This window comes from Mastacembelus armatus, chromosome 19 (genome assembly GCF_900324485.2).
Source record: "Mastacembelus armatus chromosome 19, fMasArm1.2, whole genome shotgun sequence".
NCBI lineage: Eukaryota > Metazoa > Chordata > Actinopteri > Synbranchiformes > Mastacembelidae > Mastacembelus > Mastacembelus armatus.
Window position 1 is genome coordinate 15,739,686 of NC_046651.1, and position 21,086 is coordinate 15,760,771.

Here is a 21,086-nt window from a genome sequence, read left to right on the forward strand (position 1 = left end):
TTAATAGGCAGCCAAAATATAAATCCCCATAATGTTGCCATGGGGGATAAAAAAATACTAGAAGGTCAATAAATACAGACACATTATAAATTCCCACATAATATATTATTACAGTGATTTTCCCTGAGCACCACTCCTCTCCAAATCCTTAAATCATTTTAACAAAGGACTATATTCCTTCTACCTTATTGTGGTGTGGAAAGCGATCAAATCCTCTCTTTAAAATCTTGTGCTTGGCTGTACTGTATTGTAATAGCGTGTGTTTTTGCGCTTGGCCGCATGGTGGCAACCTGCGCTGCGCTGCCACCACATCAAATCCTAATGTTTGCTCATGAAGAACCTGGGACTCGTCCTCATCCGACGCACACCGGCAGCCGGGCTCTCCTCCACGACAGGCTCCTATCATGGCTGTGTGACTCCGCGTTAAGTTTCCCTCCCCCTGTCGCTCTTCTCCTCTGCACTCCGAGGTGCTAAACTTCTTCCCGGTGCTCCTGCCAAACTGAACTGCCGACCTTGACAATGCGTTGTGGATAGGAACTTTACGGGCAGTGTGCTCCGTATCTGGCTGTCCTTTCCAAAGGGGATTCGAGGAAAAGTCCGGCCGCTGCTTTGGGAAAAGCTGGAAGTACCGGGTTGCTGGCAGGGATCAGGAAGCTTAAGTTTAAAGAAGAAAATCTCAAGGACAGAAGAAGTGTCGAAAAAGTATGAGGAGCCTCCTGCCTTCTTACAGGTGCAGCGAGAAATTGACTGTATTTGGACTTAACCTGGATTCATTTGACTGAGTTCAATCCAAAATTAAAATAAAGCGACTGAATCTGATTCGGCATTTATAGGGCCGTACATAACCGGGGCTTGTGGAACTAGATCTAATCTTAAGTGAGACAACTAAAGACCATTGTATCCGATTCTCTCCGGCCGCCACAGGCTGCAGCAGCGGCTCGGTGTTTGCGCTCCCCGGCCGGTGCGCACTGGCTGACTGGAGCCGCTTCAGCTTCCCGGACAGAGAGAGCCGACACCTGAGAGACAACAGCAGAACCACACCGGGACTCGGACACTGTAGCATCCTTCAGCCTCACCGGGCACTTGTTGTCCAGTCTGTTCGGTTTGGGACCATGTCTGAGGACTCCTGGAGCAGAGCGATGACGCACGCCATATGGATTTTATTTTTTTCCTTACTCATCCACTCCACACACGCTCAAGGTAAGAGGGGCAGCAGCTCGGCACGGTGCCGACCGCTCACCACACAGGACAACTGGTCTCTGTAGTTTGTGGCTGTGTTGATGTTGAAGCGTTTTCCCCTCTGGTATCGCATCCGTGATGTGTTCATTACTCTTTGCCTTTTGCACTCACAGTAGCCCTGACACACACACTCTTAATTGCAGGCTAGTGACACGCTCACACGTCCTCACTTGTTTTCACTAGTGTGTTCATTATAGCCCGAACTTCACCTACAACTGAACTTTAAGTTCCCATCATGTTTAAGGTCTCTGTAGTCAGTGTGTTATATTTTTAGCTTCTCGGGTTTTATTGCTGGTTATTATGATGATCCAGCTGGAGAAACATGAGAATATTCCAGTTAGACCATATGCATTGAACGTGTCATTTAGTACAGCTGTTTAAATGTTAAAGTGTATAAATATGTGCTAATTACACAATCAGCCCTCTTTTTCATAGAAATGAAACTTTGCCGGCTGTAAATAAATAGATACATATCGATATGCAGGAGTTAGTCCCAGCACATTGAGCATTAAATGCTGAAAATGAATTGGCTCTTGGAGAATTATGTTTCTGTTTCCCCCCGAGTATGAGGGGAGCAACAGGAAAATGTGACACAGAGGCAATGACAGTTTTCTGTTTCATGAGGAGTAGTCTGAGCCGGAGTACAACAAGAGTCCACACTGCAAAAATCCCACAAGATCTCTGTAATATTCCTGTGGAGACTGTGAGTGTGTCTCTGGTGCCCAGCAGAGAGTCTGCTATAACCTCAGGCCTTCTTCCATTTATTTTTACTTAACTATCATGTCCCTGGAGGATATTCGTTTTTTATGTGATATCTGTACAATAGTCTATTTCTTTCAAAGTGCTTTAACTAATGTCGGTTTATTTTTGTAAGTGAACAGCCAGTTGGTCTGGGGAGTGACTGTGTTGAAGGCATTATAAAATACATATAAAAGACACAAAGTGCTATATATTTCAACCCAAGCGTTGTGTAGAGTTAACACCATGGCTCCTAGAGGATGCTCCCTGGACTCCTCACCTGTATGCCCATTGCTTAATTGCTGCTTGAGTTGAAGTGAGGCAGTGAAAAATAATTGAAGAATGATCATCCTGATCAAAGGTTGTCCTCTGTGTAGTCTTCAGGCATTTATCATGGGGGGGTGCAACGTTGAATTCGTACGTGCTTCAGAGGTTTAAAATCTTCTAATTTAGACATATTCATATGTACAAACCTTGGAATTTATACATATTAAGATACCTAGTTTGAGATTTGCATGGTGAAATGTGGTTAAAAAAACACACTTGCTCTTTACTTTCCTCTGGGGTACCCTTTCCACTCAGGTAATTGGGATGCAGGTATTGCTGCCACAGTAAGGAGGGAGTATTACCTCTGAAGATAGATTCTAAGCCCATGGTGGCGCTCACTCAATAATAAAGTGTAGAGAGGGTGAAAAAAAACAAACAAAGCAGATATCCATCATTCATGAGGCCATATCCTCATGCCTGACATTTACAGGAGATTGATAACTCATGTGTCCTAGGGATTAGGAATCCTTACATTGCTGCTGCCTCTATCTATAACTGTATCTTTCCCTCCTGTCTGTATCTGATTCTGGATGCCTGGTTTCAGTTGTCCTTCTTTCCCTCTGAATTCTAATTTAACCAACCAAGTTAAACAAGAACGCATTATTTACAGAAGTGGACAGGAGAATGCTTAGCCTGTTTTTCATTTCTTTATTTTTGGATGTGCATGGCTGCATAAAGAGGTATGCATGTATTCATACAACTGTGCATGTGTGGAAGGGATATAGTCTGCCCATCACTCTCGCTGTATTTCTGCTCAGTCCATCCAGCATGGCCCTCAGATTTCATTATGTAGTCACTACTGGGTCAGAAAATGTCACATTTAATTGGACTCTCTTCAGACCGATCAGAGCACTGCTCGTTGTAAGTGACCCAAGTGTGGGCTGCTCTCTTTCCATCTGATGATTAAAGAACATGATGAGGCGAGTAGCTTCTGGATGGACATGTCTGCCATTGCTTTGCCACATTTTAACGACCAGTCTACTGAAATGGCTTTTTAACGATGGGAGAACAGCCTTCATCAGACCAAAGTGCTATGAAATCTTGCTTTAGGGCTTGCTGAGCAGCAAGAGATCATCTTCAGTTCTTGTGTTTTGTGTATGTCATTCATCATCATTGTGTAAAGCAGAAAAAAGAACCAAGTTTTAATATTAATAAATGTAGTTAACTCACTACATTTTACATTTAGTCTGCCAGTAGTTTTTTTTTTTTAGTGTTGTTATCAAACACTGAAGCATTGTGTACTTCAAACAAAGGCCCTCTAATGCTTAAACACCCTGTTTTTGGTGGCTGACATATACGCATCCTCTTGGTTCTTCCTTAAATCACGTAAAAACAGGCCATCCTCCCAACTCACCCTGGATATTTTGTTTAAAGTGACAGTTACAGAAGCTGTCTGATCTGGCCCACTGTTCACTGTCATTCATCTACTGAGGTCATGTTGAGACAATGCTTGGCTTGCCTGCTGGTTTTGTCATTTCTAACATGTCTATTTTGGAGTTTGGAGCAGTGGGGGAGGATTCTATTGGAATGTCATAGTTGGCATACATACGTCTGCATCACTCAAAGTCTGCAGATTAGTCTGAGTGGCTACAGCTCGACTTTAGGAGCTTTAGAGGGAGTAGAGGACTTCATTCTGTCAGAGTCATGGCACTCAGATTAACATCCATAAGGATGGATCTGACAGCATGGGGGTGCTGCTGGCACACTGCTGGCATAGGAATCAGCTACTTCATGCTGTTGGTTGGCAAGGATTCACAACATTTTTAGAGGGTTGGGGTCTGTTGTTACCTTTACTTTACTGGACATGCACCAGTAAAGTAAAGGTAACAGCACCATGCCTTGCACCATGCCCCATCAAGGATATCATCTCTGTTTTAAATCTGTTAGGACATTGGATTAAAATGGTATGTCTGGATATGAAATCGAGGATGTTTGGGAGCACCCCTTGACTGCTTCAGAATGGAGTTAAATTGGATGCATTCTTATCACAGGCAACAAAGTAGGACACAAAATCATACTGAGGTGCAGCAGAAAATTTTGGTGAGCTAGTCAATGGCTTTCAAAGGAAGATGTGTAAGCTGCAGTTGCACTCTACAGTAACAAACTGTTGTAATTTCAGAGATTTCATCCTTTGTTTCCTTGATGAGTGCCCTCTTCTCCAGTCAGTGGTCAGACACTTGTGTCCATAAGGTGTTGTGTGTTTTATATGTTTGTGTGAGCAGGCGTATTTATGTATATTCCTGAGACCTTGAGAAGCAAATCTTCAGTCCCATGAAGGTGTAACAGACAGCTGATATTTGAAGCACTGTATTCATTTAAAGGGATGTTTTTTATTTTAATCAAATGATTTGATCAGTGTTTGTTGTGGTACAAAACCACCTCAACACTTTTATTATTTGAAATTTACATGATGGATGTGGGCAAAGCTGCTGAAGAACTGATTGAGATTAGAGTGTGAGTGACTCATGAAGACAGTGGGGTTGAGAGAATATCTCCAGACTACAAATTCCTCTTGATTTGTCAGTCATTTTAATTGACAGACTGGGGATCTGTTTCCATGTAGCAGCTGTGCCCTGTGAAATGATTTATAAAAAAAAAAAAACTGTCCTAGATCCCTGCAGCCAGCACTTTGGCAAAAGGTCACAACATACTGCCTTTAGTATTCAGGGCTAGTGAGAAAACTCATGGTCAAAGTCCAGTGATAGATTTCTCAGAGGGATGTCTGGAGTCTCACTGTGCTACATTCAATAAAACAAAACTTCCCACCCAAGGTCTCTCGTAGTGGCAAGTCCAAGAAAGAGGTGTAACTGAGAGACTTTTTGTTTTTTTTCCTCCCTCTGGAAAACACCGCCAGACACCAGAGCTCTTCATAGTCAGGCTGTTTTCATTGATCTGGTCCGTTTCCTAATTCCAGTCAGGTGCAGAGGTTAAAATTGTTGCTGAGTGGGACCACGTTAGTGTTCTTAAGTTTTTACATACACATACACAAAAAAAAACATTAGTGAGCCAATGCTAAGGGCTTAAATATTAAAACACTAAATGCAAATAAAAATCCATCCACACTACACACTGTCAGTCTGGTAAAAAGTAATGTTACCTAAATAAGACTGAACACGTATTACAGCTGCTGTTTTTCAGAAGGAATAAGAACTGTCACGTAACAAGAGTGTCAGTCTTCTTTGTATATGTATGTAACCACACTGCTAATCTAAATTGTGTATTTTGTCTGGCTGTGGCAGAAGGTGAAGCACATTTACAGCTCAGCACTTTCCGCACTCCATACAGACCTACTGAATACAGTACACTAACAGGAACACTCTGCCTGTTGTTACTACAGGTACATTCTGTTATTATCACCCCCCCCCCCCCCCAACCTCACCAAAAAAAAAAAAAAAAGCCAGAGAAGAATGGCACTGTGCATGAATAGCATCATTTTTATTTGCATAAAGTCTCCTTTGTTCATTATTAATATGAGGATATGTGACAAGACTTTGTCGTCATTGCATCTTTTGAGCTTCACCACTTTGTCAGGGCCTGCTGTGTCCTCATTTTCACTGTGTGAATATGCTCGCTTTCATGTAAATCTGTGAAGAGGGAAGGGAGGCAAGTATAGAGATGTGTGAATATGTGTTGGGCATCTTTGTCTCAGGCTTTATCAAGGTTTAATCTACATTGCAACATGCTGCCAAAGTCTGTCTGATTTTTCTGTATTTATAACGCCGTCTGACATCATCTAAGCTGTCTAATTATATTGGCTAATGTATTTAAGGCACCTTGTTGCATGCCTAAATTCTGCTATAATTAAAGCTACCTCGCACTGCATTATAAGCATAAAGGATTCTTGGCTCTGACCCTTCTACCAAAACCTGCGAGTGCGGCAGGTTGCATAAAAAAAGACAACCCTCTCCTTGTCGTCATCACTAGGCAGTTTTTTGGTGTCTTAGAGCCATTCAGGTTCGTGACCTTGCTAAGGGACTATCATGTCTCAGCAGTACCTGAAGCAGCACAACCCTCTGACCCTCACTGATGCTGCTCCTTGCATTTGCTAATGTTGGGCTAATTTTGGTGTGAACACCTGCTACGTTAGTAGCTAACATCCTACCACTACTGGTTGTCCACTACATAATCAGTTTGATGCAGTGACAAGCAGCAGATTATACCCCTGTACCTACATATGACTCCAGATCTACACAAATCAGAAAGCAAATAATGTGCATCCACACCATGTATAAGATTGTGCCTTCATATGGATGAACATACAAGGCTAAAAAAATGCCACTGTAGGATGTGCATGCATTTTGGGAGACTATGAATTTTGTAACTCTAAAACTCCAAAATCCCAGCCTGGCTTTAATACTTTATCACAGCAGAAGATAAGGTCAGTCTAACTTGGGGCGAGATGACATAAAAATGGTGCCACCAGCAAAGATTCACTCCTCAAAGGTTGCTTCTGGCATAATCAATGCCATTTCACAGCTGTCTGTTCACAGAGTGCATCTGTTTCCAAATTCTCTCATTGGCATGCCAGCGACTTTTTATTTTTCTCATCTCATGGCGTACATTTGAAACTTTAATCCTAAAATTTCAGCCAGACCTGCTCTTTGAAATATCAGTTATGTAACTTTACCAATAAGACTTTTGGTTTGAAAAGAAAATGATTTAGGATTCTATTATTTCTTTTGAGACTAGACGTGTTCACCAGCACAAGAACTGAGGCAAAGATGCAGCAGTTTTACTCACAAATAGTCTCTTTTTAAGCCCCTGTCATCTTGCCCACTGTCTGGAACATGGCACAAAGGATGCTGGTTAGTGTTTGCCAGGGCTGTCCTATTTGTCTTTTTATGGTTATTAATTCGGGTTCTGTTCACAGTACTGGGTGGACGGGAAAAAGAGGCCACCCAGGCCAGCTGGGATTTGTCACTCTACGCTGAGTAAGACCAGGGTCAGTGTTGAATGACCTGTGAGAGAGAAAACTGTTGAGAGTTCTTGTCACTAAAAACAGAGGGCCCACTTGTCTATTGGCTTTAGTAGTGATTGGCTGGTGATTGTTGTTGATCCATATATCCCCTATTGCTAATTGTGGTTTTGAATGAGGTGGATCAAACTGGTGATTGTCTTTTTTCTCTGACATAGTTTCATTAGTTTCATTACTCCATATCTGGCTTGCTGTCTTGTGTTTTCATGTACAGTAGCTCTTACATGTATGGTGGTGGTTTGAAAAATGAAAGACAAAGCATTTTTGTTTCACCTTTATGTACCTTAGATGTACAGTAAGAAAAACGCTAATAGCTTACATGTGTATTGTACTTGGTTTTTCAGTAAAAGAATGACACCATTTTTCTTTTGAAGCTGCTGTTCCTTTTATTCTACTGTGTGTGAGTCAACAATAAAGCTTTGGACTGAACAAGGCTTTTGTATTAACAATGGATTGAAGGATTTATGGTTGGGCATTTCACCTTTTTTCACTGTGGTAAAAGTGTATCCTGTGTTTCTATAATTGCTGAGCCAAGCTATCCCACGGTTCTGCGCCTTTTAAATTAGCATCTGGCGGCCTCCTGCACGTTCACACCCCACATTAGATTCAGCTGCACAATATGCAGTAGTGAGTGATCTGCTCCAGCGCGTGTCCTTCAAGATGGGCTCCAAAATAACCTCTAAATAAAATAAGCCAGAGGTACGAATGTGATTATGGACTTGAACTTTTCCCTTGCTCTTTAAGAGGGCCATTATGCATGCGGTGAGAGGCAGAGGGGAGCCACAGTCAAGGCTTGTTTACCAGCATCATCACTTGTCTGGCTAGATGGAAATGAGCATGGACCTTAGAGTGACACTGGCTTCAGGTGACCCCCACGCTGAACTCACTTGTGCAGATCTTTGTGTGTTTATAATAGAAATGTGCTCAGATTGGCTGGGGGCTTAGGAAACCACCTCTTTAAGCCTGCAATTTCCTTTCCCTGGGGAAAAGTATTTTTGTGAGTGAGTGTCTGTATGTCTGGATGTATGTGTGTGTACAGTACAAATGGTGGACGGTCTCTGCCTACAGACCAGAGAGTGGTTCTTGACATGACACCACACACTGGGCTCTTCTGGGGCTTTAACGATCTCCCCGCAGTGCAAGATGAACAAAAAGTGGGGGAAAATCTGCTCTATTTCATTGATATTATAAAGGAACATTAAATTGGGAATGGCCAGAACCACATATTTTGTAAATGAAAATGGATATAGCCTAAATGGTTTTTAGTTTAGTTTTGTACCACTGTTATGTTTTTTTCTTGAAGAAGTCGGATGACAAACAAATCAATTTAACACCTTAGATAGGGACGGTAGAAGGCCTGATCGATTCTGACAATCATGCCATCTTTAACAGACATCTCATCAAAGGCCCATTCCCTTTTTGCCATCCCATTACCCATCTATCCAGCACTTGGATCTGATGCCTATTTACCCATCCTCTGTTGGAATGATGGGGCCTTCACCCCCAGTTGGATTAATCAGCCATAACCATATGCTACCGTGTGCAATTACACTGCAATTTTGACCAAGGGAAACAGCTGTTGCCATTTGAAAGGGTGGAATAAGATTGTAATTGCCTTAACTTTGATTTGTGAGATGCTTTGATTTGATGAGAGAACACATTTTTATGCTTTACATAATAATAATAATGAAGGGAACTATTAGAACATGAGACTTTTTCCGCTTCCAGCTTCCAGATGCAATCTGAGGATAACCTTGCTGTTATGAGTTGTTACTCACACATTATAGAAGGAATGAGTATGTTTATTCATTTGGGTTTGAATGGGCTTTCTATTTTCAGAGGCTATGTTTTAAATTCAATCATCCTAATTCCATTTGAATATGTTTATGCAGGGGGGAACCTTAAGGTTTCAATGCAGGAGGCTCTCACCCTCATCCTCCATATAAGGCAGTCACAAGGCACCTTAGTGCTGTTTGTTGGAGTCCTTTACATCTGGGCATCATAGGCATGTTACTGTTACTTTAACAGTTGGCTTCATTAAGTGGCAAAATCTACATACTGTCCTAAAATGTACCTTTAGGGTCTGTGATGCATTTGTGATCATGCACACTGTACAAGACATCTTTCACAAGACTGAGATGTTTGACCTGTCACTGTGTTTAGTGCAAATGATTTTGGGTGGTTTGGCAGTTTCTCTCATCTGGGCCTCCATTTTAGCTGTTAGAAACAAGAATTTCTAAGAGTCATGTAATAAAGTTATTGATAGACCTGTATTGATTTGGACTTACAGATGTATTGTCTTTGTGTCGCCTACATAGTCACTGAATGTTATGGCTCTGCTAACACTGATGGTTCTGTTTTCTTCAAGTTGGTATTTGTTTTAGAACAATTAGTCAAAACTTTTTTTCACCTGAACTCATTGCAGTTTTGTAGATTAATTGCCCAACAGACCATCCATAGCTGAAGTAAGATGAAGATGAAGGAAAGACATACTATTTATAATGCTAAATAAAATGTTCTGCCATTTCACTGGCATCGAGAAATGCAGCGTGAGACATGAAAAGATACAGTGAATTTAATTAAACAGTGATCAGACAGAATCACATTCATAGCTGAGGAGACAGCACATGAGGCCCGTGTGAATTTTTTTTATACGACTGACAATTACTGTGTTTCTTTTCTGGATGTTTTAAAGAAGAATATAATAAATAATAGAGTCCTTTCTCTGCAGTTGTTAGATTTTACATTTCTTTGTGTAATTAGCGAAATAATGAACTTTGCAGTGATTGAAAGCAACAAAGTCAGAATATAATAAGATCTCTACTCAACTGTACAAGGCCAATATCTGCTCTTCTTTTAACAATGCAGTAAATGACTGCTCCTTGGCACTGCTTTGAGAATTACTCATTCAAATTTCTGAAACATGTTCATATTTTTTTTTCTTTCTCCTTGTTTGAAGCTCAAGGGCCAGTCTTGAGGGATTTAGGGCATGGTTTCCTCAATAGAGAGTATTTCATATCTCCAAAAAAAGACTCTTCTCTGCTGGTTTTTGAGCAGTGATCATGGACGCCTATGATTTTGTTTTTGAAGAGTTCTTTTAGGACTCCTGCCAAATACCATGTACACAAAGCACTGTTCAAATGAATATTTTTGTAAGCAGATGTATCTAAGAATTGTCTTATGTGAGGAGGCAGACACACAGAGACGGAGTGAGGTAGAAAAAAAGAAAGGTGATAGCAGCATGACCAATTAACTGGAGACCAATCAGAAACTGTACTTGAAATTTTTGGAAGTGTCTGATGTTTTTGTCACTTGAAGACTGACAAGTTACCTGATTGTTTCAGCTTCTTCTCTATCACCACATCTAGTTTGACTAATATCTGCTTTGACATTATAGATCCCATATCACCTGCCAATAGAGATGCCTACTTCATCCCTGACTCTGGTGTGAACCTTCCTAAATTCATATATTCTCAGCTGTTCTTTACATTTTACACTTACAGTTTCTTAAAGATAGATTTGTTAGATTAACATCTTGATTAGCTTTTGCTTGGAAGCTCTTCACATATGACCAAGTCACCTGACATAGTTTAACCAACCATCTTCCCCAACAGTCAACTTAATGGGAATGACCTGATGATAATGGAAGGTGACAGAGTGAGATAGATGTTTGAACACAAGGGCTTTCATCCCCAGCATTTCTTGCACTTAACCTCAACAAAGCACACTAATTGGTGGCCGTGCCGACACACATGCCTGCATGCTACACTTACTCACACGAGCATGTATACCTTTGCATTTCTGCCCCTTGTGTGTGTTAGTCACACAAAGATAATCGCTCTCTCAGAGCTGAGCAGAACAGGCAGGAAGTGCTCCATCCATCTTGATTTGCCAATAGTTACAATTTTAATTACACCTGAGTGCTGTCAGCCTGCCAAGCTGGGCGGGGAATATTGATTTGCTCAGACTAATTGATTAATTGCTGTATTCAAGGGGGCAGTTTTTCCTACACCCCCATCTCTTATTGTGCCACACTCTTCATTTTCTCTTTCTGGATACTGTGTTTATGGAGTATTACGCACAGTACTGTAGTGTGGAATAAGTGGGGAGCATGTAAAGACAACCCACTGTATTTTAGCCTAGTGGGAGAGTGGCATAATAAGGAGAAGGCCTGCTCTTACTTCAGAGCAATAGGTAACAATTGAGAACAGGACAGACGATGCAGTACATCACTGCAACCATTATGTGACAGTTAAACGGGGGAAGAGATTTGGAGACACAGCTGCCAGAGACCTTTTACTAAAAACTGTATCTTAAATTTGTGTGGCTGTTTTTCACACCACTCAGCTGTCTGGTGGAGTGGGCTGCTACCTTTTTAATGTCATTTCAGAAGACAATATACACCAGTGATCAAAAAGTGTGGCAAGACCAGCGAATTGGTGTGCACCACATCCTTCTCTAAATATTCTTTTCTTCCTGGCAGGAGTTTTTAAGCTTCTCATAAAATGATAGAAGTCTGGAGCTGCTGTGTATCACAGCCAACCATACTACCTCTGCCTACCTCTCCTACATGAAATGGACCCACTTGAAAGGCCAATTTTACAATTGCTTGTTGATGAATCCTGAGAGAATTTTCTAAAAGTCTAAAACTGCAAACTTTAATTGTAGTGGTTTAATGTTAGTTGACACCATAAAAGAGCTGAATTCAGTTTGATCAACTCTTTTTGTTAGACTTTAAAGCACGCATGCTATATAATTTTGTATGTGACAAGCCTTATGAAAGATTTATTGACATTTGTTAAAAAAAGCTGAAAAGTCTGGTTATGGAAGTTGTACAGAACTAACCTCAGTGACTATATAATATGACTGTGTGTATGGTCATCTTGTAAATTTGAGCTTTAAATATTTATAGTCAGTGTGTGGTCTGTGTTTAAAGGGAAAAGTTAATGACTGTTTTGACAGTGTTTGTTTCTTCTACCCAGTGGGTGGGGCTTGTGTGGTTACAGCAAACGTGATGACTAATAGTGAGACTGGAAGTTATAGACAGTCAACCAGTCATGAGTCTTGAAGCATCACATGGTATACAAAGTCACAAACACATATTAGACCCTAACTAAATCTCTTTACCCTGCACAGATGTTGACTTTCTTTGTTAAAAGATGTGAGTCCATAGTGAGTAGTTATAAAACCTTGACTTCATTGGTTGTTTTTGCTTGGTTGACCCTCCATTAGTTCCCACTTTTAGTCGTTTTGAGTTTCTTTTTCTTTAGACATCCAGATTTTCTACCCAGATTCACCCGAATGGGTGCGCTTGATCTCCGACAGAAGCATGTTGATTCTTCGCATGGCATAGTTCAGAGATGTTGGGTTTTGTAACATGGCGTACATCTCACTGTAGACATCATACCAAGCCCATACTACAGGCTTTCAAATTTTGGATGTAAATTTCCAAATCCTATTATAACCTTTGTCAAACAATGGTTTTCTGAATGAATGTGACATGAATAATCACATCCGTCATGTGTAGTCAGAAGGAGATAACAAAGAGCACTTGTAGAGATTGACATTTTATAGCAGATAGAGAGATTATGTGGTAGCAGTGTGGAGTGATTGACTCAGGGCAAGCTGTAGGGGGCTTCATGGATGTATGTTTTTTGGAATAGCTAGGTAAGTTTAAACATTATGCAGGCAGTTTCTATGAAAAAATAACAAAACCGCAATAACATCAGTAGTAGAGTAGAGAAAATGTAAATTGTGCTCAGTTCCTGTTTGCACAGTGGTAATAAAATACAAAGTGGTGAAGAGATGTTTGTGATTGCAACAATGAAGAAAAGGTTTTCTGTGATGGCTAATTATTTACTTTCTTTTAACAATTCTGGAAGTCGCATGACACAACCTATGCACGTTTGTTATCCCTTGGTCCGTCGTGGTTCTCACTCAGGTCAATAAAACTCACACTTGTGCAAACACATACCCTCTCGCATGAAAAATGGCATTTTACACCATGGGGCTTATTCTTGTAAACACTATCTGAAAAAAAACACATACACAAAGACAGACTGCTGCATGCCTCAGACCCCCTTCGCATACACCCATCACACACACACACACACACACACACAGTTCCCTTATGGACCTCAGCACAGACGAGCAGCACTGTTTCATTCTGCATCTGTTTCTTTTCTTCTCCTGCGGGATCTGGTAAATGATAGTCTGACAAAGACCACTACAGTCTTTACGGGGGCAGAGAAAACTGAGAAACACAGAAAAAGCTGTTTCTCTGAGTTGTCAGCAAAGCTGAAAGTGTATAACTTGAGCTGCCTGGTGTCACACTCTTTCTGTTTGATTGTTTTTTGTATGCCTTAAATGAGTACTCTAAAATTTTGGGAAATAGATTTTTTTTTAAAATTAATTTATTTATTTTTGCCATTTTACAAACAGACAGATGAGAAGATTGAGATCTAGCACAGAGGGTTGGGTTTGTTACATAAATGTCCTACATAGACAAGGTGTTGTCTTCTGAAACATCACTGATATCTTTATATATTTAATAGAACTGAATAATTTAGAATCTATTTCTAATACAAAAGAAGCCAAACAGTGAGATGGAAACTAATTAGACTTTAAAGCAAAATCCTGTTGTCCAGTAAGTGATGTACACAACACTCTGCCTGACAGTGAGACTGTGTAACTTCAAAAATCAGAAGAGGACATTCTTCTCAGATGTGTAAAACTGAGTAATGCAGTACACAATTTCTCAATTCAGCTGTTTTGCTGCCACAGCCCTATTTGTTCTACTAGACCCAGTAGCTTATCACAAAAATGGGTGATTGATGTTACACCAGCTTTAGTAAACTAAAAAAAAAATAATATTCAAACGAAAGATGAAATAACATATCTAAAATTTGTTATGCAAAAATGATTATTTTAGTCAGAACTTTTGCCCTGGCTTCCTGTCTTTGTGCAATGTTACTGAAAACACCTTCGTGACAGACGAAGATAAAACTGGTAATAATCTTCTCATCTTATTTTGGCTTAGATCGCTAAAAGAATTGTCTCCTTGTTGTTTTAAGGTGACATTGTATAACTGCTGTCCCAAGAAGCTGTCTTTATTTTTGGATCATAACTATTTTTTATCTGCTCTTTTCAAACAATGCTGCTTATAGCTTTGTTCCTATGGTGAAAGGAGATTGAATTTTATTATGTTGTAGAAAAATATCTTTCAACCTCCATACTGAATATTTTTCACTGAACAGTGATTCCGTCTTCATAGTGCGTTCAGTACTTTGTATAGGTTTAGATGCTGTGTCCTGGTCAGATTTTCTCACAGTTTCTCTCAGCTGTCATCCCTTTGCCAGGTACCACCTTGCCTCTGGGTGCTGATAAACCAGGCCTTGATCTTTTGACCCACAAAGCCTGGTCAGATCCCCTAAAATAGACCTGTTCTCCCAATCCGTCATGACGAGTAAAGTCTAACGTGTTTGCCAGGCCGGAAGACACCGTCACGCCAAGGGATATGGTAGTTTGCTGTGGTGATGTACCAAGTCAGAAACACAAACAAGCTGTTTGATGTTGTACTAACAGAGCTCTTAGGGGACTTCTCTGTTTCATGGCGTTTTCTCCATGTCTGATTGACACTGCTTTCCTCTGTTATCACTGGGAGAGGAGGCTTTGAAATTTGATTGACAGCTGTGATCAGAAACTACCTCTTGGAGTCTGTTATGTGAGGAGGCAGATGTGGGTGATGTGCAGGGTTAATGCTGCCAGCTAGCAGTTGGACTGGCAGAGCAGACAGACACACTGTATTGTCTCTGGCTGCTCAGAAAGACAGTTTGACTGTGACGGCATCTACAGCCAAATCCAGCCGTGCTGTTCAGCGAGAGCTTGAAGGGCAGCTGTGAGAGCAGTGCACTGTCAACCATCCATTGCCTCCTCTGCAGGTACAGTCAGGCAGGAAGTGTAGTTTAGTAGTATGATTAGTAATATTTTTTGCTTGGAGACCTTCTCTCTCATTCCCTTTTTCTTGGTTTTTAATGGGGTGATGGCAATTCTTCCTTTCTCATTCTTTCTCTCCGTCTTTCCTGTTCTCTTACTGCACTGCTCAGCTTTTTTCTTTTTGGAAACAGGCTTTGAGTGACGAGGAGGGAAAGAGGGAAGATCAAAGGAAACCCACACACTCTGCCCTCCAATATCATTAGGCTATGTCTGATGGTATTATTAGAGTTTCTGCCGTGTGTGTGTGTATTTCTTTTTGTGTTTGCTTGAATGGTTGTGTGTTTTTGTGCCTGTATCTTGTGTGTGTGTGTGCACATGTATGTACTGTAGCAATTAGTTGCCTTGCCTTCCTCTGGCATGGGGCCCAGTGCTGCTGTTGGGCCACCCTGACATCAGGCTCTCCATACTGAGCAAGGCATCCAAGCTCCCCTCCAGTGCAGTGCATGAGGGAGCTACCCTCTGTTTGATGTCACTTCTGGTTTGCTGTGATGTTTCTCCACCAAAGCCTCACACAAGTGCAGTCATACACAGTGACTGAGATAATGCTGAAGCACAATAACAAAACAAAACCATTTAGCAAATGAAGGAAAAAGGTCTCAAATCACCTCCTCAATCAAAGCTCACTTCTGCTGCCTTTTCAGCCCCACTAAACATATATATTTTCTGCATTTAGGTATTTCATTATATTCATAGGGACCAGAATCAACAATGAATGTACCATATAATTACTTGTGAACCAGAAAACCTCCCTTAAAAACCGTTTTGACATACATTTCTTTGTTTTGATGAATTCAGCACTGATGCTTGCAGTGTCTGCCTTATGCACAGGTACTCTTTTGAGTTTTTCAAAATATAAGTACCTTGTCAGTAATAATAAAAATATGAAATAATGCAAGTATTATGTTTTCAATCAATTCAGGTAGCTTCTACCTCGTCAAAATCATCTGTTCGCATGCTTGTAAATGTTTGTTCGTATCCAAGTTACTATGCATCTACAGTACACTGTATATGCATGACCGAATCTGTCAGATGTCTAACCTTGCTTTGTGAGACTTTCACAATTTTGTATGAATTAAAATAAAAAGCCAGTATATTCAGGTGAACGTCATACGTGGTATTTTACTGAACTTGCGTGCTGGTGCTCGTGTGCTCCCCTTTTGATAACTGATGCTGAGTCTTCTTAGGAACATGCTGAGCCGTCACTTCCGCCCACACACAAGTGGGTTGTTCAGTGGTAGAGGAAGAGAGTAAGTTGCAAGATGGAGTACTGGTAGATGCCATATAAGGCAAATACTGGCAATAGCTGTCGGTAGGGCTACTGGTCCACACTTGAATGTTTAAATTGCTACTGAAGGTCCATTTTGCCAGAAACTGAATGTCCCTGCTGTGTGATTCTGGTCTTCTAGTTCATCATACATCGTCTGTTCTATTGCTCGTTTGGCCTGCAGTGGGTCCCAACTGAAAAGAGACTCATAAGATGTGTGCAGTTTGTCCAATGTATGTGTGTGCATGTACGTCTGAAATGCACAGCTGCTGCAACCCTGCAAGCACCACATAACTGGACTGTGTGAGAAAGGTGACCAAGCATGTAAGATGGAGGAATTGAAAGATTGAGAGGGACAGGATGAAAAGGGCAAAGGGAGATGGAGCCTGCACAGTTTCTGAATCCATAAAGGATGAAAAGGCCTTGGCAGGAGTCTTAAGGGGCTAATAAAATAAAGTTCTCTCAGATTAGTTAGCTAATAGAGCTGTAACATAGTGTTGCGTCTTAATGCTGCGGGGAACATGGCCTCCTGTGTGCTGCCTGTGATATAGGGGGAGTGATGAGGCAAGAGAGGGAGGGAGGGAGTGGGGGGTTAGGCATTAACAGAGCACATGCTGTGAAGAAGCCCTGTGGGTCTGGCTTTTCAGTCGGGGGTGAGCAAGGAGACAAGGAGAGGAGCAGAATCCTACCTGGCATGAAATTAGTCTCCCAGCAGCTTTAGCACTTGCGATCTATGCATAGACCATAGTAACTACATGTGTTTCTGTAAGCTCAAGAAAATGAATGCTGTCTCTAAGGCAGTCTGCTCTGTCACTGGGGCTCAAATTTCCAAGCTGGAAAGTTACATAATAATGTGTTAATATAAATATTAATGAATAATATTAAATATTATTTATTTATTTATTTTTGATGTGAGACATGTGACTGATTTATACAGAAGCAGCCTGGTGTCAAGACTGTTGCAGCTTCAGATCTATGGAGGCCATCCATCCATCCACCCACCCACCCATCCATCCACCCACCCACCCCCAGCCATCCATCCATCCACCCACCCATCCATCCCACCACCATCCATCCATCCATCCCACCCATCCATCACCCACCCACCCATCCATCAATCCACCCACCCATAATCATCCATCCATCCACCCACCACATCCATCCATCACCACCAAACCTCCAACCCCACCACATCCATCCATCCATCCACCCACCATCCATCCACCCCCACCTCATCACAAATCATCCATCCATCCATCCACCCACCCATCATCCATCCATCCATCCACCCACCATTCCATCCATCCATCCCACCCATCAGCCATCCCTCCATCCACCCCACCCTCATCCATCCATCCATCCACCCACCATCCATCCCTCCATCCACCCATCCATCCTCCATCCCCACCCACCCATCCATCCATCCATCACACCCACCACCTCATCCATCATCCATCACCCACCCATCCATCCATCCATCCACCACCACCCATCATCCAATCCATCCCCCACCCAACATCCCCTCCATCCATCAATCCATCCATCCATCCATCATCCATCCATCCATCCATCCCATCCATTCACCCATCCATCCATCCACCCACCCGCCATCCATCCATCCATCCACCCACCCATCCATCCATCCCACCCACCATCCATCCACCCACCCATCCATCCATCCATCCATCCACCCACCCATCATCCATCCATCCACCCACCCACCCATCCATCCATCCATCCATTCACCCATCCATCCACCCACCCAGCCATCCATCCATCCATCCATCCATCCATCCATCCATCCATCCATCCATCCACCCACCCATCCATCCATCCACCCACCCACCCATCCATCCATCCATCCATCCATCCATCCATTCACCCATCCATCCATCCACCCACCCAGCCATCCATCCATCCATCCACCCACCCATCCATCCATCCATCCACCCACCCATCCATCCACCCACCCATCCATCCATCCATCCACCCACCCATCCATCCATCCATCCACCCACCCATCCATCCATCCATCCATCCACCCATCCATCCATCCATCCATCCACCCACCCAGCCATCCATCCATCCATCCATCCATCCATCCATCCATTCAGATTTTACAATTAATGTGCCATATGTTGCATTATGTGTTGCACACTGTATGTATCAGTTATGACAATGATGTCAATGTCTACCTGAGACAAAGGTACTCAGGTACTGCAGAGATTAAGAATAAAATAACATAGTATGTTAAATAAAAACATAATCTAATACTGGTTTTATGTTTTGACAGTGCATTAATTCAGGTACCATGCATACACTGTAACTACCTTCTGAATGTGTACTTTTTGCTGAAGACTGCAGCTCTCTGTGGGTGATGTCCTAAGTTATTAAGAGTAACCATAGGAGGGACAGTAGCAGTTTAAGGTGGCCTTGCTCTTGAAAAATAAGTAGAGAGAGTGAAACATAGAGGAATATGAAGTTCTCTTCAGAGACTGAGGTATGGACAAAGAAAGTTGTAGAGATGTGCAGAGAGGAAAGCCCCTTGTCTCTAATAACAGAGTTTTAGTACAGCAGCTTCCTCAGTGCTGTCATTATCACGGGAATAGTTAACGAGAGGCCTCTCAGAGTGGAGACTGATTGAGTGCATCATCTTCATTCTCATCTCACCCCCTGCCTTACAGGTTCCCGTAGCCTAAACCCGTTTACTTCTTTCTCACATCTCAGTCTCTCCACATCTCCTCTGCCTTTTGATTTAAAAAAAAAAACCCTCATTGCTTTTACATTGATTTTACTAGTGTAAAACCGAGCCAGTTATCACTAGAGAAGCAGGACCATGTGTGTACTTGGTCAGATTGTGCATCAATGTATAGTATGTGCATGTATTTTGTGACTATAGAAGTGTTTGTGTTTGCAGGTATAGTACTTTACATATTCATTCTTTTGTGGTAATGAGAAAATGTATACAAATTTCCTAATCTCTATTCATGCACTGCAAAACCTTTAAGTGTGTATTTATATGTTTTGTATGATCATGCAGATCTGATTCACTGTTACTCAAAATCAACTTATGTTCCTTCAATGGGATCCACTTTTTTATATTAAGTGTACAACTTCTTGTATATGTCTTGCTCAATTTTCAGTAGCTGGACTTTTTATGCATAGCTTTGAGAGAGATGAAGTCTTTTCTCTGTACTGGAGGTGACTGCCGGGTCTTGACTGGAGACCAAATTAATCGATTAAACAGATAATGTAATTAAATCTAGGTGTATTACAGGGGCTATAGATCCTAGTTGAACTACTGCTGAAGCCATTCCTTGGGTTAAAAGTATGGCTAGAAGAATTCAACATCCTCTAAACTGCAGTGTTGTTCAAAAACACTACAAAATGATGTCCAAATTAGTGAAAGAGTTCAAAAGACACAGCACTGTGTTTTCCTACAGTTATAAGAATACTTCAGCTTTTCAAGGTCCTGAGCATTATTGCAAATCCCTGGTGCTATCAGAGGGACAGGCAGCTAAGAGCCACTCAATGGTTACGAACTCTTAGCAGAAACAGTAGCAGTTGTTTTATGTACCACACACACACACACACACACAAGTATTGTATGAGTGAAACAGCAGCAATTTCATCTCCACGCTCAAATCATTTTGTAATCACTCTGCTTCAGGCCACTCCTGGTTTTCTATTTTCCACTTCCCAATCGTCCTGTGTTCACAGTAAGAGGAGGCCCACTCTAGTTCACTCCATAGCAAATATGATAAATGTTGTCCCTTAGTTGAATTATACAACACAAAATAAAATTTGAAAAAAAGTGTGGTGGCGTACAAAGTCGGTGGAAAGCTATGAACGAAGGTGAGCAGACGCATATTTGCCCCAGGCAGCAAAGACGTGTTGGGCTTGGGTTGAAGATGTTTCAAAGTGAGTAAAGAAATTTTCTGTTATCTCCATGTTTTTTAATGTACAGAGACAGTCACAAAAAGTGCCTGCAGGAAAATCAGTAGTACCAACTGAGTAAAACCAGATCTTTTTCAGTTTATTTGGAGAGCTGCGGCCTCTGAAACACTACAGCAGTGCATATATTATATGATGTGGAAAGTAACTCAGGATAAAGTTACCAAATTCAATGCAAAGTATTTATTTAGGTGTTATTTTATTGTAGTCAGTAGAGCCCTGCGTGACCTGTCCAGGCTGTACCACTGCCTTTCACCCAAAGAGAGCTGAGATAGGCTCCAGCAGATCCCTGTGACACGGCTTCATTATAATGAGTTACTGAGCAAGTACATTCCCAAGACATTTGAAATTTCCTTATATTTAACTAATTCCTTATCTGAGAGATTGAGAGTGATATGGTTTTACTATAGTGGATTACCTGATGGCTGATTTGCAGCTCTAAAGCTGTTTTGTGCTTATTAAAATGGAGTTAATTGAGAGCATTTGAGTTCGGCAGTAGTCACTGTATTAGTCACCTGGGCTTAATTTACACCTCCTGGGTTATTCTGGAGATCACTTGTTTGCACTTAGTGCCTCTGGATTTCGACCTTTGCC

General features: G+C 41.6%; 1 protein-coding gene across 1 annotated transcript in view; it reads left to right on the forward strand.

Moving 5' to 3' along the window:
• The first annotated feature begins 239 nt into the window (after positions 1 to 239).
• Positions 240 to 21,086, forward strand: part of sdk2b (sidekick cell adhesion molecule 2b) — a 211,018-nt gene continuing 190,171 nt past the window's right edge. Inside the window, exon 1 of the mRNA XM_026316388.1 lies at positions 240 to 1,200. Coding sequence (XP_026172173.1) covers positions 1,113 to 1,200 — 88 coding nt within the window. The 5' untranslated portion in view covers positions 240 to 1,112. The remainder of the gene's footprint in view (positions 1,201 to 21,086) is intronic.